Source organism: Rhinichthys klamathensis, unplaced genomic scaffold (genome assembly GCF_029890125.1).
Source record: "Rhinichthys klamathensis goyatoka isolate OS25496 unplaced genomic scaffold, OSU_Roscu_1.1 h1tg000246l_1, whole genome shotgun sequence".
In the NCBI taxonomy this organism is placed as follows: domain Eukaryota; kingdom Metazoa; phylum Chordata; class Actinopteri; order Cypriniformes; family Leuciscidae; genus Rhinichthys; species Rhinichthys klamathensis.
Genome location: NW_026606768.1, coordinates 271,616 through 290,566, shown reverse-complemented (window position 1 = coordinate 290,566; position 18,951 = coordinate 271,616). Strand labels below are relative to the sequence as shown.

The window sequence follows — 18,951 nt, the reverse complement described above, 5'->3', positions numbered from 1 at the left end:
ACGCTGAAGAGCCTTTTGATGGATTCTTTCTCGACTATACCATTGAGTAAACCGGGAGGGGGTGTATGTAATTAAGTATAATTTTCATTAATGATTGTCATCCGCTTTATGTCGTGTTTTAATATCGACGATGTTCATATTAAGTATTCTCATCATAAGAGTTCAAACTTTAATTTACTTAAGTCACAGATTGCAATTATACATATCTTGGCGTTTGATTCTACCCCTGTCAAATTTTTGCCCGTCGCATTGGAAACTGTTCTCTATCTTATCTCTTCTCTTCGCGTAGCATTTAAACTTAGGGAAAGTTCGTATACTTAAAATGTATTAGATACGTAGTTTAAATAGGCATATTTTAATAGACCAAACTATGAGATCACCACCTAGTCCTGTGACTAGGATTTTGGAATGGCGGAAAGGCGATTTAACGGATAAGAAAAAGTAAACAGAGGACCGTTTTCTCTCCCACCGGTATCATTAGCATGCTAGCCAACTAGCAACTAGTATTCTCCCCAACTGTCTGTCTGAATAGTACAGCTGACCGGTTCGTTAGCACTGCTAACGCCTATCATGGTTTGTTTACTGCAGTATGATTTGACATTTACGCATTTCAACGTATGTAATGTTGACCCGAAATAGTTCAACAGAAATACATAATTTAAAAAAAAAAAACAGCTTAATCTGAAAACTGGCAGCGAAAGCTACTTTTTTGTTAGCTTGCTGGCTAAATTAGGGGTGCTGATGTGTTCTTGCGAAAAAGTGGATTTTAACATCACCCCTCGTACTGTCGCCCGTCTGGTGTATGAGGCCGAACAGGAAAAAAACAATGGGGGTAATTCGTCCAATGGAAGGTAGGAATTATTGTTATTATTATTATTATTAAGTTAGACTTACAATAACTTTACAATAAGGTTTCATTTGTTAACATTATTTAATGTATTAACTAACATGAATTAACCATGAGCAATACATTTGTTACTGTATTTGTTAATTTGTGTCAATGTTAGTTAATAAATATCCAGCTGTTCGTTGTTTGTTCATGTTAGTTCACAGTGCATTAAGTAATGTTAACAAATACAACATTATATTTCCATAATGTATTAGTAAATGTTGAAATGAACATGAACAAAGATTAATAAAAGCTGTAGAAGTGCAGTTCATTATTAGTTCATGTTAAGTTAACTAATGTTAACGAATGAAAACTTATTGTAAAGTGTTACCGACTTATTTGCCTTTTATTAGGTTAAAAAGTATCTGTCATTGATGTCCTTCATTTGACTATAATATAACTTTTATTTATTACACTGTGGTGGTTTTTACACTTACTCAATGTGTAAGTGAAAGTGTTAATAGCTCTAGTTTGATTTGTTCAAACAAAACCTGGACATGATTTAGCTTGTTCAAACAGGAAAGTAAATAAAGTGGCAGTTCTTGTCCCTGCCCTTGATAAATGGCTGTCAGTCTTGTTCTGAAGCCTATGACGAAACTCTTCTGTCTAGGAGGTTTTCAGAGGAATTTTTATTAATCTCCCAATAACCAGGAATTTCGACACAATTATTATAAAGGTCAGGTTTGATAACTGCTGATTTCGTTATCTTGTCAATCCCTTGGTGATGAGAATATGCTGCTAGTATTTTTAAATTTGTATTTAAAGTTTTTTCTTTTGCGAATTGTTTGTTTCTTATGGTAATTTCTTTGAGTTCAGGAAGGCATTTTTACTCTGAAAGAAAGTGAACAATAAAGAGGACACACTGCTGCTCTTGTATTGTTGTGGTTGATTTGTCTCAGCATGGCTCACCAGCTTGTGGTCCAAGTGACAGGAAAAAAGACCTAGAGCTCTGTTTAAAAAGGTGCTTAGTTGTTGGAAACTTTTCTTCTCTACCCACAGCAAACACTATGTATGTGCATTGTGCACAAATGTTAAAACATTTTAACATAAGGTAAAACATCATGCAAAGCTGATAGTCAGGTGAGAAAAGAAAACAGGGTTTCTATTTACATGTGCCTTCCCATAGCATGAACAAAATGTGTTGTCTTCCCTTTGAAGCAAGTTCGCCAACATGATAAAATCCAACAATACAGTAATAGGTTAGCACTTAGCATCTGTTCAAAATTCACTGGTTATGTCATTATGCTTTAGATTGGGCTGTTGAAGTTTCACACTCAAGATTAATCAATGGCAGTTGCTTATAAGAAAAAGAAAACTAAACCGTAAACAGTGCAGGTTTTGGTTCACCTCTTCTTTGGATACAGTCTGCAACCTTCATGTTAGCAGCCTAGAGGTGTTTTTCAAAGTGTTCAGGTGGCAAATGACAAACAATCACAGAGAGATGATGGCTTCATTGTACTGTAATCAACCAACGGTTACTCCACCCATACATTAATAACAGCTTGCGTGTATTAAACACCACTTAGCCGGGTGTGCAGGTTGTTGTTGTTGTTGTATGATTTTATGTTTTTGTTCTTTTGGATCTCATTTAGAGGAGCTATACTATAAGAATATGGGAGAATATAGTCCAACAAGACCATTGACTTAAACTTTGTCTGCTAAATCATGTGAAATGTGAACATGTCTTTAAAAGAGGATTTAATACTTTTGTGGAAATATATTAGGAATGCAATACCATGACCATTTAAGAAACTACTGTTTAAAGTTTGGGGTCAGTAAGATAAAAAACTAAAATAAATTTATAGTTTAAAAAAAGTGCATCTGTTTTCAATATTGAATAGTTGAAAAGAATTGTTTTTGAGCAACAAATCAGCATATTAGAAGTATACAAAATATTTTTGAAGGCCGGGTCATGTGACACTGAAGATAAAAATAAATCAGATTTTAAAATATATTAAATAGAAAAAACAGTAATTTTAAATTGTATTAATATTTCACAATATCACTGTTTTTATTGCATTTCTTATTACATAAATGCAGCCTTGATGAGCAAATTGCCTCAAAAAAAAAAAATCTTACGACTCCAAGCTTTTGAATGGTAAACAATATACTTTATTTATATTTCTTATGCATGTAGTTTTGAGTCTCTGAATCTCTTCAGGATTTGGCCAAACTGTTAAAATAAAACAGTGCTTTGTGAAATGCAAATCAGCCCTAAGTGTTGAATGATGTTAATACTGTGTGTGCATCCCTGATATATTGTGAAATACCACAACATTATACAATAGATCTGTAAAGATCTGTTTTGTGTAAAATATAAAGTAGCTCAAATAAATAATTTTTCAGTCTGTAGCTTGAAGTAGTTAAAGACAAATATAGTTTTTCCCCTTTTCAGCAACATGATCTTATCATACCTGATGTGCAAATCGCAATGACGAGGCAGATTGCAAAACTGCATTTTTTGTGAACTCTGCTTGTGGAAGAGAAAGGGGCAGAGACCTTTTTTTGAAAGAATGCTTAAACAGCAGCAGAGAAACGGGAAGAAGATGGATCTGACATCAAGTAGTCTTCGATGCAAGCAAGTTCAACTTCTCAAATGCTCAGTTTTTTCCCCCCTCGAAAAATGATATGCACAAGAGATGGCTGCACTTTTTTATGCATATTAGAACTCAGTGATGGCGCCACCCCATTTTTTTCAGTTCCTGCTGCAGGAATCTATGTCGTATTTATGCTGTACATCTGTGAAGGAAGCTCAACTGCTGACTACTTTCTTCAAGACAGCGAGTTGAAATGGATGCAGACCTTTCCAAATGTCATCAGATTGTATTTCTGTAATAGAATATTTATTTTGGGCTCTAGTGGAATTTCCAGACCAGATGTAGAAGACAAAGAGACTAGAGAGAGGAAATATTTGGCGCTTCTCAACGAATGATTGTGCGTGATGAAACTTGTACTCAATGAAACTGTCAGCCATAGACTATCCTGATGCAGAAAAGTTCTAGTTGATGTATGAAAGTCTGTTGATGATGGCTGTGACACCACCACCTGTAATCACCATGGCTGAGCCCATTCCCATTCCAACCCTGAACATTCTTCCACCTTCGTCCGATACGGAGTCGTGGTCCTGCTCCCCGAGCCCACGGCCACACCGGTACCGCTCACGCAGCCGAAACCGAGAGAACAGGAGAGCCAAGGAGGTACAGCAATTGAACCTTTGGGATAAGGGGAAAGGGGAAAGAGATAGAAATCAAAGCCCATCACATGCATCTCCGTTGCCTCCGATGGTTTCCAATGTAGAAGAGGAAGAGCAGGGAAGCCCCTCTGTGCTTCTCCTACCCCCATCTCGCTCATGTTCACGGAGCTCTTCCCTAAGCAGGCGCTCTCGCTGGTCTATCCGTAGCCTTCTCAGCAAGGATTCAGATTGTGACAGCAGCAGGTCAGTGTGTTTCCCCCCTCCCACTTGCACAGTCACTTGCACGTGCAACCCTTACGCTGGCTTAAAAAAGAAAAGAAAAGTGCATCCACTCTGGATGCTCAGAGGGATATTCCTGCAGGTGCAGATGCAATGAGAAGAAGAGTAGAAACTCTTTAAGAAACAGATCTGGTTAGGGAGGAGATGATTTTAGTTTTAAGATCCACGATTATTAGCATGATCTTTTCCAGAGTTTTTGTCTTTTTCTTTCAGTGGTGTGTGATTATTTTATTTTATTTCTTGATTTAAACGAGTCTTCTGTCAACAGTATTTTTGGTATGTCATTTACCATAGGAAATACATTTGACTTGTTCCTTAGTTGTATTTATAAAGCAAGCAAGAAACATGGTTACTGTAAGGCACACACCATGCAAGTAATGGGCCATGCACTTTAGACGTTTAAAGGGTCAAGTATTTTCACCCCCCAAAAAATGGTTTTATGCCAGTTATTTATATCTTTTGCTGTAATGTGTCAATAGGAAATATCAGTTTACATTTCCAAGCATTCATTTTGCCATTGTAGTAATCCAGTGAGAGTTTTGTATGCACAAGGAGCCTGACAACCGCCGGTGTGCTCCACGGAGATCTGATCTCACCATCATCGAGTCCATCTGGGATTACATGAAGAAACAGAAAAAACTGAGACAGACTAAATCCAGAAGAACTGTGGCAACGTCTCAATGTTTTAGACACTTGTGTAAAAATACTGTAAAGTGAGGATGCTTTCATATATATTTATTTATTTATTTACATAATTTGATTTATTAGTTAATTTCAATTAACTAATATTTATCAATATTTAGTGTGACCACCCTTTGTATTTAAAACAGCTTTTGTCTTCTGGACACTTTTCAGGTAGTTTTGCGGGTTGGCTCCTTTAAGGGTCTTGGAGACGTTGCCACAGTTCTCCTGGGTTTAGTCTGTCTCCGTTTTTCTGTTCATGTAATCACAGACAGACTCAATGATGGTGAGATGTGGAGCACACCGGCGGTTGTCAGACTCCTTGTGCATGCAAAAATCTCACTGGATTATTACAATTAATGGCAAAATGAATGTTTAGAAATGTAAACTGATATTTCCTACTGACACACTACAGCAAAAGATATAAATAACTGGATTAAAACCAGTTTTTAGGGTGAAAATACATGCCTAAGACTTTTACACAGTACTGTATATTAAAATAGAATTTCACAATATTACTGTTTTTACTGGGTATAGATGTATACATTTCTATTTACTATAAGATATTTATATATTTAATATTTATTTAATATTAAATAAATATAAATTGAAAAATCAATAATACCACAAATACTGTCAATAAAGTTGAACTTCCCAAAACATTCTTTCAATGCAAATGTAATGATTTGTTCCCGAGTAAATTGGCATCTTTCAATCTACTCTAGAATTACAGCCTGGTAACTGTTTCGTTCATGCATATGTATAAACAGCATGCTTGTTCTAATTATGGTGAATTTGTCCAGTTAAAACACAGAAGTATTTCCAGGGACCAAATTAAACAGAGAGTCCTAAAACACTGTCATTATGTGAGGTTCGAGTCCTTTTCATGAATAACAGGAAGATGATAGAGTGACAGAAAAAAAAGAGGAGTGCTCTTGGCAGTGGAGAGATGGAGGTGGGGCTCCATCTGAGCAGTCTGGCTCTTGTTCGCATGACATCACTATTACCCAGTAGGAGTGTTCCGCCTTTTCTGGTGATGTCACTGCTGCCCAATCAGAAGCCGCTGTTTTGATGCTGCAGTGAAGACCGTCAGCCAGTGAAAAGACGAGCTTAGAGAGCGAAAGGTGTTTTGTGCATGCCACATGAACAGCTGTGCCCTTGTCCTTCTCATCTACCAACCGGTTTCACTGACCTAGTTCTTTTTGTTGTGTTGCTCAGCCATTTCAAAGACTAGCTCTGAATTCGAGCCTATTGTGGTGTTTTAAGAGGTTCTGGATATTGTTATCATGTATTGTTTATTTATTTATTTATTACCTTACTAGAACTTTAAACCATACAATTATTCAAAACACAATCCTTGTTAGTCTGAAAACAATACAAAATCAATTTTATGGGTATCAGTTATAACCCTTGTAATGATTCAGACAGACATGAATGAGTATTACAGTATGAATCATTTACATGTGATGAAACTATAAACAGGGTTTTTGGAAAAGCCATACTTCCTTTATTTGTAGACAGAACTGTGCTAATCTGAAGTTCAAGAGGTAAAGCCTGTTTATTGCTCGCTCTGCATGAATCGTTTTCGCTGACTGTAAAATTGGCCTTGTTTGTTTAGCAACGTCTGTAGGTTGTTTCTCTGTCCAAAATCAATGCAGATTCCTGGCATGCAAGTTTGCACAACGTCAGACATGAAAGTTTTAGGTTTGCCACCAACATTAGCTCCAATTAATTGTAAATATCATTGTTTGTTAATTTTTTTTCCTAATGTGGCAAAAATAATCCGGTTTCTAATTTAAGCCTGTAACACCCGTGCAATCAATGCTTTTTGATTTCTCCTTCGTTGCCTGAGGTTCACTCTGTTTACATCGGCTGCTTCTTAAGTCTGAAGATTTCATTTGTCTAAGCCTCTTTGGAGTGCTTTGGCCCTTTCTGACCATGATGTACTTGGGGTGACATATGTTCCTATAAACTTGTTGAGATCCTTTTAGGATCACAACACATTTAAAGCTCTGTTTTCAGATACATGTGATTGCAGAAATAGATTGACTTGCTTTGAGCTTCAAACCCTCAAATCCAGGTGATAATTGCACAGGCTGAGCATTGTCTGAGTTTGATCAATGCCACTAAAGCCGCAAAAGTGAAAGATAGAGTGACATTGATCACCCATGAGGTCGACAGAACACTTGTACATTGTTGACTTGCATCTGTACTGTAATCTACCGTATATTACAGAAGTTGTGCATTGTTAAATTTGCACTGTTGAGAGAAAACAAAACGCAGATAAGTCACATCAGTGTATAAAGATATAGTTCTAAAAATCGTTCTAAATATAAAAGAATAGCAGAGTCCACAACTATAACTATAACAGCAATCACTTTCAGAACAATTGTTTCCAGCTGATGAAAGATTAAAACATTGACAGCAAAAAAGCTCGAGCATTTAAAGCGGCGGAAGACAAAATTGGCAGCGCGCTTATAAGCAGAACAATATTGTCCACAGGTATGGACGCTAATATTGTTGTTATAGTTATCTGTTTATCTTTCTTGGTGTGAACAAATTTAAATACTGGTAAAGCGAAATGTTTACAAATATTATAAACATATTTCAGTTCCCTCACTCCACAACAAAAAAGTATGTAACTAATTTATTTAAAGCTAAAATGAAACTTGCGCATGTAGAAAATGCACTATACAAATAAAATTGTCTCTTTTGGCAAAAAATCCAAATTTGTGAATGTTTTGCTTCCTTGAGGTTAACTGCATAATATAAATCATTTGGGAACATAAATCACAGCACATTTCATATATATAAAAAAGTGATTTATATTACGTAAAACATGTTTTTAGTGTGACCCCACGGACCCACGGTCGAGGTATACACCCCCACCCCCCATTTTTAAAGATATTAGTTAAGATGCTTAGAGCAAAATTGTAGCTTTAACATTTATTAATTTAGCAGACACTTTAATCCATAGCAAATAGTAATACAAGTAAAAGTCTACTTAATGCTATATTTGATTTAGGATCATAAATTGGAGTTTTTGGACACGGAAATCTGTATTATCTATATGTCTTGGCTTCCCTTAACCCTTCTTACTGAGATTATGGCAGCCTCTCCCTGGTAAACAGATTATGGAGACAGCCAGACCGCTGAGGATTACTATGCAATTTTATGATCATTATTAGAGTAGTTAGGGTTAACCAACTTCCCAGTTTCTGATAATCAGAATAATTCCTTTCATTTGAATGACTTTGTATCCTTGACAACTCCAGGTGTCCAGGCCACCAGCAAAGCATTTCAATCCAGTTTTATTGACTCGAGTGCTTCCACATAAACTCTTAAGCATAATCCTCTATGGGTTGGCTCTGCTGTGTGGTGGTAAAGAGAGGGCCACTGCCTCAAACGGTGTTGATTCCCTCCTCCACACTGAACAGCCTCTTTTCTCCTCCCCCTCCCCCTCTTACCCAGTGTGTAGGTTGCTTTAGGATAACCGGAGCGCTCATGGTGGAGACCGCGGTGGTCGTTGCGTTTTAGAGGGGGTCTGGTACCTCGTTTGGGATGGGGATGTTGAACGATCGCGTTCTGTTGGACTAGAACGGGCAGCGGATGAACAGAAGACGCGGTGTCTCCAATGCATTCTGCTTGTTAATCTGAATGTACCGTCTGTTATGTCGGCGCAGTGCCATATTGAGAGGCTACTGTAAAATAAACGTGGGCATCACGCATTGATTTGAGAAAACACCCAATGACATGTTCGAGTAAGTAGCAAATGGGTTAGTTATTTTATGCAATGCATGCGAATGTTGTATTTGTACAAAACCGTATGCTAATGTTGTTTGACGATTCACTTTTATCAGTTGTTCTTGCATCACAGTGCAGTACTAGTAGGTTAAGGCGTTAACACGCATGCAACTGCACTGATGACATCCCCACACCGCACTGATGACATCGACATTCTATCTGTTTGATCAGTCCCGGGTTTGGCCAAATGCACGTTCAGCACTGAGGATTAGATTGGCGCGTGCCGTAGTTTTACTTTGTGCAGGTTTAGCATGGAAATCGCGTTTTCGTCTTACGTTTACTTTATGTAAATTGCATTGGTTTACGCAGTATATCGATGTTAGTAACTGAAGCTCGTGGCATTCGTATTTTAGCTTCAGCATTTCAGCACCCATTCATTCTCTTGACGTTTCGTTCAATTGAATCGGTTCTTTTGAACGAATTGTTCGAACTGGCTCATCAACTGGACATAATCGATTCAAGCGGTTCTTGAATCAACAAATTGATTCATTCAACTGAGAACCTGTTGTTTCGAACATGCCCGACTCGTAATGACAATCGATGATTATGCTGAAAGCATTGAGTGGAACAAGATTTAACTAATGGACTAAAACAATACTTTAATAGCCATATATCAGAAATAAGAACACATTTAATGTACTGTTAAGCACCTTTTTTATTACTTGATTGTGACAGTTTTGTTAACACACATGGTTTGCATGTCAATGACATTTTTGATTACCGGTACGTCGTGATGCAATAGACTCTGGTTAAATAGTTTTTTAATCTTCTTTCTTTTTTTTCTTTATCTTAATTTTTTTGTGAAACTTTACATGAAGATTTGATGTAATTTGCTGTCAAAAATATGTTACCAGTTCAATTGTTTTGTTGTGGAAACGGTGTCACTGTGTTTTTGCTGACAAGTAAAACAGGAAATTTTACATTTGAAGCCTACTAGATCAAATAGTTAAAGGGATAGTTCACCCATAAATGAAAATTATCCCATGATTTACTCAGCCTCAAGGCATCCTAGGTGTACATGACCATTTTCTTTCAGACTAACACAATCGGAGAAACCTCTGGCGTGGGATGTAGGAGTAGCGTAAGCTTAGGTGAGAGTAAACACTCCCCCCCCCCCTCCCCCGGAGCCGTATGGATTACTTTTATGATGGATGGATGTGCTTTTTGGGGCATCAAAATCGTGAGCACCATTCACTCCCATTATAAAGCTTGGAAGAGCCAGGATATTTTTTGATATAACTCCGATTGTGTTCTTCTGAGAGATGATACTCATGTACACCTGATGGCTTGAGGGTGAGTAAATCATTGGATAATTTTCATTTTTGGGTGAACTATCCCTGAACTATCCCTGAACTATGTTCCCCCCCCCCCCTTCTGATAACAGCAGACAAAGGTTAAAGTTGTTAAAGACTGAAAACTGAAGTTGAATTAAACAGTTATCATTTATTTTCCCTATGTTATACTTTTCTGTGACACTATGTTCAGATTAGTGGTGGATCAATATGGGTTTTTCAATTTGAGATTCTTAAATTATTACTTTTGGTCTTTTCCAAACTTGGATATTTGGTTACATCCTTGCATAATGCCGCAGTGCTTTTTTTGTAAGAGTCTGTAGTTACGCCATTGTTACGCTCATCTTGTAGCAGGCGTGTCTAATCAATGTCCTGAAGTGTGACTATACTGTCTGTTATGGATTTCTATGGTATTTTTGAAGGTGGTTTCAAAACTTTTCTTGCACTGAACATTGAATTCGAAGTGAACTAACTGAACTCGCCACTCAAATGCAATATGTACAGGAAAACTTGTGGTCAAGGTTGCCAAAATATATATTTTTAGATATTTCAAATGTCTTTAAATTAGTTGATTTTCATTAGTGCTATCAAGTATGTTTAGAATACATATAGTAACAAGTCTTTAATGTTTTGCATGCTTTTTGTAGAAGCAAGTAGGACTGGGTGATTTATTAAATTTTCACAATATATAATTTTTCATTTTTTTGCTGCATCACCCAACCCTAGTAAGAACAAATGATATTAAAGATTGATTTTGCATGCCTTAAAGCTGCTATGAGCACTCCTTTGACAAAACAGGTCCCATATGTCTGCCATTTAAATGTCTCATCAGACTGATCAAATGCTGGTGAACAGATAAGGCTTTGTGTTTGTGTACAGAAGCCTCTATCTGTGTTGGTACCTTTATTTTACTGGAACAGGAATGGAATGCTACTATGGAAACGATTGTTATTATTATAAATACACTTTTCATTCCTGGGCTTCGACCTGAACTTGTAATATAGGACCCATCCTGGACACTCCTTCAGTTGGTTCAGAGTGTGATGGCAAAAATTCTTCTGAATGACAGCTTGATTGTATTTTGAAACATATTAGAGACTTTAAAGTCATACCTTAACTTACAACGTATGTTGTAGACCAGAATCAGTTAGTTGTAATCAATACGTGCTGTTTGGTAAATAGGGAAAAACCTTGTCTTATTTGTTGTTTCCTTGTGCACGACCCGGATGCCCTTAAGGGCGGTTGAAGCAGAGTGCTGAAATGCCAGATGACTGTCTGTATCTCCTTTCTGACCTTACTTTTCCTCCGCCTCCAGTACAGCCAGTAACTCTCCGCGCAGCACTCCCGGCAGCTCACCCTCCTTGCGCCGTCGTGTTCTGGGAGGCAGAGCCAGCGAAGGGGAGACGGGTGTGGACAGAAGTGTTGGAGGTTCAGACAGTCCCCTGCCTCCTACTCCATCCTCATCAACCTCTTCATACCCGCTCACGGCCCGCCACTTCACTCGCAATGCCAAGGTAAGCCACATTCTCGGCCGGTGAGATTGTTGCTCATCTCTCATGTCTGATATGACGAGCGCTCGCTCTTCCACCCTCATGCTGAGCGCAGTATCATGTCCTGTTTGGAGTGAATAAGGCAGGAAGAATGGTAGTGTTGCAAACAGTCATTTAGAAATTGTTCTTAAAAAATGTTTTTCAAAGAAATTAATTAAACAGATTATAGTTAACGTGCACGTAAAATAACATTCAAACCCATTTTGCTTCTGTAATATGGCTTATTTCTGAGGGAAGCATTAGGCTTGTTACTATCCACTACCAGTCAAAAGTTTGCAATAAAAAAAAAAAATTCATTTATATTTATTTTTGAATGTTTTTGAAAGAAGTCTCTTATCCCCACCAAGGCTGCATAAATGTAATCAAAAATGCAGTAAAAACTAATACTGTTATTATTAATACTATTTAAAATTACTGTGTCAAAAGTAATTCTGATATGTGGATTTAGTGCTCAAGGAGTATTTCTTATTATTGCCTAATTGGCACAATAAGACCAAATCATTTTTAAAGAAAGTAAATAGTGTCCATTTTGATTGTTTTGTTGAGAAAGAGTGTAAATTAAGACCCTCATTCATCGTTTCCTCTCTGTTTCAGAAAATGCAGAGCTGGTATAATGTAAGTATCCTGGGGTCTTCAGAAGTTCATGCCTCAGTGTTTTGTGCTTTAGCTGACCGTGCTGGTTCCCTCCACTCACATCTCACTCTGATATATAGGTGCTCAGCCCCACATACAAACAGAGGAATGAAGACTTTCGTAAACTCTTTAAAAAGCTGCCTGATACAGAACGTCTCATAGTGGGTGAGTTTTACTATTTCATGAGTAAAGCAAGCAGAATGTAATGAGTGATATTAAGTCTAGCACAGTCCTTGGAGTGATTATGTGATTATCACATGGCCTTTGGTTGTGTTTATTTTATTTTTATGTCTAGACTACTCATGCGCACTGCAGAAGGACATACTGCTCCAGGGCCGTCTTTACCTGTCTGAGAACTGGCTCTGCTTCTATAGTAATATCTTCCGATGGGAGACCACGGTAATTCTTACATTACTGAAAACATTAACTAGTGCTCCAACAATGACTCAATAATGAAAATAATCAACAATGAATTTCCTAGTGGATAAACTTCCAAGTATTTCATAAAGAATGCACATGGATGTCAGTCAAATGGGGTGCAAAAAAAAGAAGAAAGATGCATATTTGTTTGTATCAAAACAATATTGTTTAACATCAAATTAAATGAAACTTGAAATCCTATATGCAATGCAATTAGTAATATTTTATATGAACAGTATTGTTTTAAGGGAATTAAACATTAAAGATAAAAATTATAAAAATAAATAAATAGTACTCTTTTACATAAAAATTAATTTGTAAGTAATCATACCTGGTGCCCGTTGTTCGTACATGGATTACCAAGTTATGTGGATTTTACTGTTGATGATTTGACATGAACCGCACATGAATTTGAATTGTGACAGCTATTATGCGGGTGGCTTGTTGCTGTGCAGGAGATGCAGAGAACCTTTTAAAAAATATATATTTTAGATTAGAAATATGTTCCTGACCTTTGAGAAACTTTATGCCTTTAAGAGACTTGAATTGTTGATTACAATATGCTACTCTTGACACTGAAAAAAACGTGTAAAGCCTGTGCAAATACTAGAAACCGTGAAATTTTTTTATAATTGGGAATCGTGTAACAAACATTTACACATTTCATTTATCTATTAGAACTTTTGGCATTTTGCCTGTTTGGCTGTTTCCTCTTTTAATTATATGGTGTTATTCCGTTGCTATCTTGATGCGATCCAATCGCTGCATTGCTGATCATGGTTTCAGGTATCGAAAGATATCTGCTATATATAAATATATATAAATACATTTTTGCACTGTTAAAAAGTTTGGGGTCTGTAAAATTTTTGCATGTTTTTGAAAGAAGTCTCTTATGCTCACCAAGGCTGCTTTGACTTGATTAAAAAATATGGTAAAAATGTTAATATTTTGAAATATTATTACTGTTCAAAAAAACTTTTTTTTTATTTTACATATTTTTATTTTTATTTTTTATTTTTATATATTTTATAATGTAATTTATTCCTGTGATGCAAAGCTGAATTTTCAGCATCATTACTCCAGCCTTTAGTGTCACATGATCCTGATTTGATGCTCAAAAAACATTTCTTTTTAATTTTGAAAACACTTGTGCTGTTTAATATTTTGGTGTAAACCCTGATAAAAAAAAGTTATGTATAAATTTCTTAAATATAAATGTCTTTACTGTCACTTTTGATCAATTTAATGCATCCTTGCTGAATAAATTAATTGAATTAATTGTATTAATTGAAATTTGAGCTGTAGAGTATATACAGAAATTTGCATATTTTGAATATCTGATTAATAAAAAAATAATCAACATATTAATCGATTTTAAAAATTATTATTTGTGGAACAAACCAAATAATTGGTTTTGGACAATTAGCTCAGGCAAACCGTATTTGTAAATCGTATTTGTGATCCCTCTTTGTATCACCAGATAACCATACTGCTGAAAGATGTGACCAGTCTGACCAAGGAGAAGACAGCCAAGCTCATCCCTAACGCCGTCCAGATTAGCACTGAACACGAGAAGGTACCGTGCTGCAGACATCGGATATGCATGCTAAAATTACCATTAAAGGATTTCTTTTGTTAGCTCCATTTTGAAACTCCCAAGCCAATAAATAATCTGCCTTTGATTAAAATTCCGATCTTACATTTGTCAGCACTTCTTCACATCATTTGGGGCAAGGGATCGCAGCTACATGATGATCTTCAGACTTTGGCAGAATGCACTGATGGATAAGGTAAGAATTGCACTAGTGCACATTTTATTTGTGTATAAGACATGGCCATAACACACAAATCTCCTGTCAGAATGTGCGCTGTGTATTTGTCAGTGTAGACAATTTCATATGGCAGGCGACCAACATCGCTTGGCCATCGGCCATAATAATTAACATTTGGCAAGATGCAGGTGGTGACTGTACAGATGCATTGCAATCTTCAGCAAGCTTGTCTGTTAGAATTGAACAATAATAAAAAGATACTGCAGCTTATTGTTTCAACTAACAGTTCATCAACTGCTGCATTTGCTGAAATGTTTTCCTCTGCTGTAAGTTTTAGTTAAAAACTATAGTAAAAATATCTGCCAAATGTAAAAATAACTCAAAAGTCTTTAACAGTACTTTATTATTTTTAGATCATATGCATCGTTCCAAACTAGTAGGCATCACAAAATTGCATTTATTTTACGTGAGTAAATCACTTTCAGAATGCATTGCAACCAATGGAGTCAATGGAAATGTTGCTTATAAATATACTTTTGTAAAATAAATAAAGTAGTTAAATAATATCTGTAATTAAAAAATGTTATTAAAATATAATCAAGATGAAAATAGTTAATGAAATATACTATTTCACACAGTTTTTGTAATGCATTCTTTGTCCTTATTACACTGTTTGCTAAAAGCAATAGCAGGCTGATTCATGTCATCAAATGGCGCTTTAAACTCTTAAATCAGTCATTACAATTTTTAGCCTGGAAGACTCCATACCGAGCTTCTACTTGAAGTACTGATATTATATTTCTCATCCACAGACTCTGTCACCTAAGGAGTTATGGCACATCGTTCACCAGTGTTACGGCACTGAGCTGGGGCTCACTAGTGAAGATGATGATTATGTCTCCCCTACTGCTGAACATATGAACGGCCTGCTGTGAGTCCACACTGAGAGGAATCTGTTTGTGAAATTTTATTTATGAAATTTACCTGATAAACACGAGGACAGACAGAAGGTCACTGTGTACCTTTATCTTTATTTTATTTTTAGGTTTTGGTTCAAAAAGGCCACAATTATATACGACTAGAATTTAAATACATTTTATTTATTATAATGTACTTATCTAGATAGATAGGTAGTATAGTAGACTATCTATCTTCACCACATACATATACATCCACTGCATATTTGTATGAATTATTTAATTTTTTTGTTCAAATAGGCTGTATTCTATACATTACTTGAATTATATACAGTTTCAATCGAAATTATTCAACCCCCATTGCAAATCAGGTTTATTGGCTAAATTTACAGACTTTCAGCTGTTTACAATGAAAAAATCAAACAAAAGTTGAAATAGCACAACACAACAAATGTTTCAAGTGGTTTCCCCAAATTAAATTGAAAATGCAACTTTTAATGACTTCTGCAGTCACAAAATTATTTAACCCCTTCATGGCAAGCATCTTTAGTACTGAGTAGAACATCATTTTGCTGTTTTGACCTGCTGCAAACGAGACACCATCTTCTGGCAGCTTTCTGAGGAATCCTCATAAGCAATGGCCTCCAGTTCAGTAATATTCTAGGTTTTGCAAGCTGCAACCGCTGCCTTCAAATCCCTCCAGAAATTTTCTATGGGGTTCAAGTCAGGTGACGATGATGGCCACTGTAGAATCTTCCAGGACTTCTTCTGCAACCAAGCCTTGGTGGAATTTGAGAATTTGCTTGTGATCATTGTCCTGTTGGAAGGTCCAATGACTCCCAAGCTTCAGCTTCCTCACTGACGACATGACGTTTTCTCCTAGGATTTCTTGATACTTCAATAAATCCATCTTGCCTTCCACACGCTGCAGGTTTCCAGTGCCAGAGGATGCAAAGCAGCCGCAGAGCATCACCAAGCCCCCACCACGCTGAACTGTAGACAGAGGGTTTCTTTTCAGCATATACTTCATTCTTCCTCCTCCAGACATACCGCTGATCCATAGGGCCGAAAAGTTCCAGTTTTGTTTCATCACTCCACAGAACAGAATCCCAAATTTGCTGTGGCTTATTTATGTGATTTTGAGCAAATTGGAGCCGACCTTTCTTGTGCTTTTGGGTCAGTAGTTGTGTACGTTTTGGAGTTCTGTCATGCGTTTATTACGTGCCTTACTGTGAAAGCTGAAATCTCAGTGCCTGTTGCCATCAAGTCTTGCTGCAGGTCTTCTCCAGTCACTCAAGGGTTTTTCTGAACCTGCCTTCTCAGAAATCTGGTTGCAGCCGTTGATAGCTGCCTTTTTCTGCCCCATCCAGGTAGTGTAACCACTGTTCCTTTAACTTTGAACTTGCGAACTATGCTTCCAATGGTGACTCTAGGAACATTTAGTGCCTTCGCTATCTTTTTATATCCTGTTTCTTGTTTGTGAAGGGCAATGATACCTTCTTTTAACCTTTTGGACCATTCTTTTGACAAACGTGACACTCAATAAAACTAGCCAGTTCAGATATTTCATGTGTGCTAGCTTAAGCACTCCTGGTGCAACTAATGAAGCCCTTGATTAGTGGCATCAGGTGTGCTTGACCTTTTTGCAGATTTTTGTTGTGAGGGATTCTATTCAGGGGGTTGAATAATTTTGAAACTGTAGAAGTCATTAAAAATTGTATTTTCAGTTGAATTTGGGGAAACCATTTGCAACATTTGTTGTGTTGTGCTATTTCAATGACTTTTGTTTGATTTGTTCATTGCAAACTGAAAGTCTGAACATTATGCTAATAAACCTGATTTGCAATGGGGGTTGAATAATTTCGATTGCAACTGTATATGTAGACATTTTTGCAGCTTGGCTTCAATAAATAATCAGGGTGTTCTGTACATTAGACTGTCTAGTAGCAGAAAATGTCCCCTTTAACAAGCCTGACACTTGCATCTGACTGTCTCTGTGCTGTAGGCCAGGTGAGGAGCCGGTCTCCGTCACTGACCTGCTGGATCTGGGATCAGTGCCGGTGCCTCTGGTGGGCTCCTCTCCACCCTCGTCTGCCTCAATTCTTCCCTGTGCTTCAGGATCTTCACCTCCATCCTCCTCTTCCTCTTCCTGCCAGCCTGTGGAGGTGCCATCTAATCGGGCCACCGTCGAGCCTGAGCCCAGTCCAACCGGCTCCCAGAGCTCACTAGCCCCAGCCGCAAACACTGGAACTGCCCTGTCCTCAACCGTAAGTGTCAAGCTACTGTGAAATACCAGCCAGCTTGGTTATGCTCAAATAACATTACAATGGAAGATTTATACACAAAAGGTTGCAAAAATCCATTGATGCACTGTGATCCATAAATATTTTAGAAATATGCTGCTTGTGTGCATAGTATTCTACTTAGTTTGTGGGTGAATCATTGAGTGTCATTTCTTTTCTATTTCTGTCTTAATGAGTGCGTTTACATGCACGTTCTTAAACCGATTATGCTTAATAAGCTGATAACGCGTGTGGTCATGTTAACGCATTTAACCTTTTTCCTTTATCGGCATAAGGTCATAAACGGCTTAATAATAAACCAATCGACAGAGCTAGATTTTTTCCCCTTACTCTGATTTCGCCGGCATTTAAACAGCTTAACCTTCGTTCTGTCGGCTTATTTAAGTGTGCATGTGTGATATGTGACAGGAAAGCGTCCTTATACAGCAGATTTAAGGGCATTCTGCCACAGCAATGTTTCGCAGTAGGGGAGAAGAAATATATCAACTTTTTCTTGACTCAAGAAATGTAAAAAATGCGTTTTCATCTAGTGCAGCCAAAGGACAAGTGGTAAGGTCTAGAAACGTCCAATATGAGAGGAGAGCGAGTCTCTGCAAGTTTCCTGCTGATATTTTAAAATACTCTTGGCGTTTTAATGCTTTATTTAAAATAACAACTCACATAAATATAGAATACTCTTGAGTGAAATACATGAATGCTTGCGTTTCTTTTGACGTTACCACCAGGAAATAATAACTTGTTTTTTTAACGCAGTCTTGTAAAAGCGGTTTAATTGCATTGCCAGGTTGTTGATTTGACATGTAAACCGGTACATCTGGTTATTTCAATAAACTGATTTTTGGTAGTTATCAGCATATTGGTGTGCATGTAAACGTGCTTAAGGATTCATTAGTAAATCTGTTTGACTTTTAATTATTAAAAAAATCACAAGTTAATGAAAAGTCATAGAAATTTATAATCATAATAGAACTGAATCATTATCAGAAAAAAATATTTACACCCATGATCATTTAATTCAGGCTTTTACAGTTTTTAAACAACGTCATGTAGATGTTTCATTGTGAAGTATTGCCTATACTTCTATGACTTTATTTTAGTATTCTAATCTTTATATATACTTTTTATATAGCATTTATTAATATTTACTATTTTCATTTTAATTTTTGTTTAAGTTTTCGTTGTTTAAAAATGTCTATTTAGTAGGGGTGTAACAATACA

General features: G+C 36.8%; 1 protein-coding gene across 3 annotated transcripts in view; it reads left to right on the top strand.

Annotated features, from left to right (window-relative positions):
* Positions 1-254: 254 nt before the first annotated feature.
* The window catches only part of gramd1a (GRAM domain containing 1A), a 29,363-nt gene continuing 10,666 nt past the window's right edge, over positions 255-18,951 (top strand). The window contains exons 1-9 of one of the 3 annotated variants that reach the window (XM_056266175.1): positions 255-851; positions 11,454-11,652; positions 12,283-12,303; positions 12,402-12,486; positions 12,617-12,720; positions 14,222-14,317; positions 14,451-14,531; positions 15,326-15,444; positions 17,436-17,697. In XM_056266175.1, the coding sequence (XP_056122150.1) occupies positions 742-851; positions 11,454-11,652; positions 12,283-12,303; positions 12,402-12,486; positions 12,617-12,720; positions 14,222-14,317; positions 14,451-14,531; positions 15,326-15,444; positions 17,436-17,697 (1,077 nt within the window). In that variant the 5' untranslated portion in view covers positions 255-741. Of the gene's footprint in view, positions 852-3,867; positions 4,326-8,387; positions 8,804-11,453; positions 11,653-12,282; positions 12,304-12,401; positions 12,487-12,616; positions 12,721-14,221; positions 14,318-14,450; positions 14,532-15,325; positions 15,445-17,435; positions 17,698-18,951 lie in introns of those variants that run through there. The other 2 variants (XM_056266174.1, XM_056266176.1) reach the window with 2 other exon arrangements.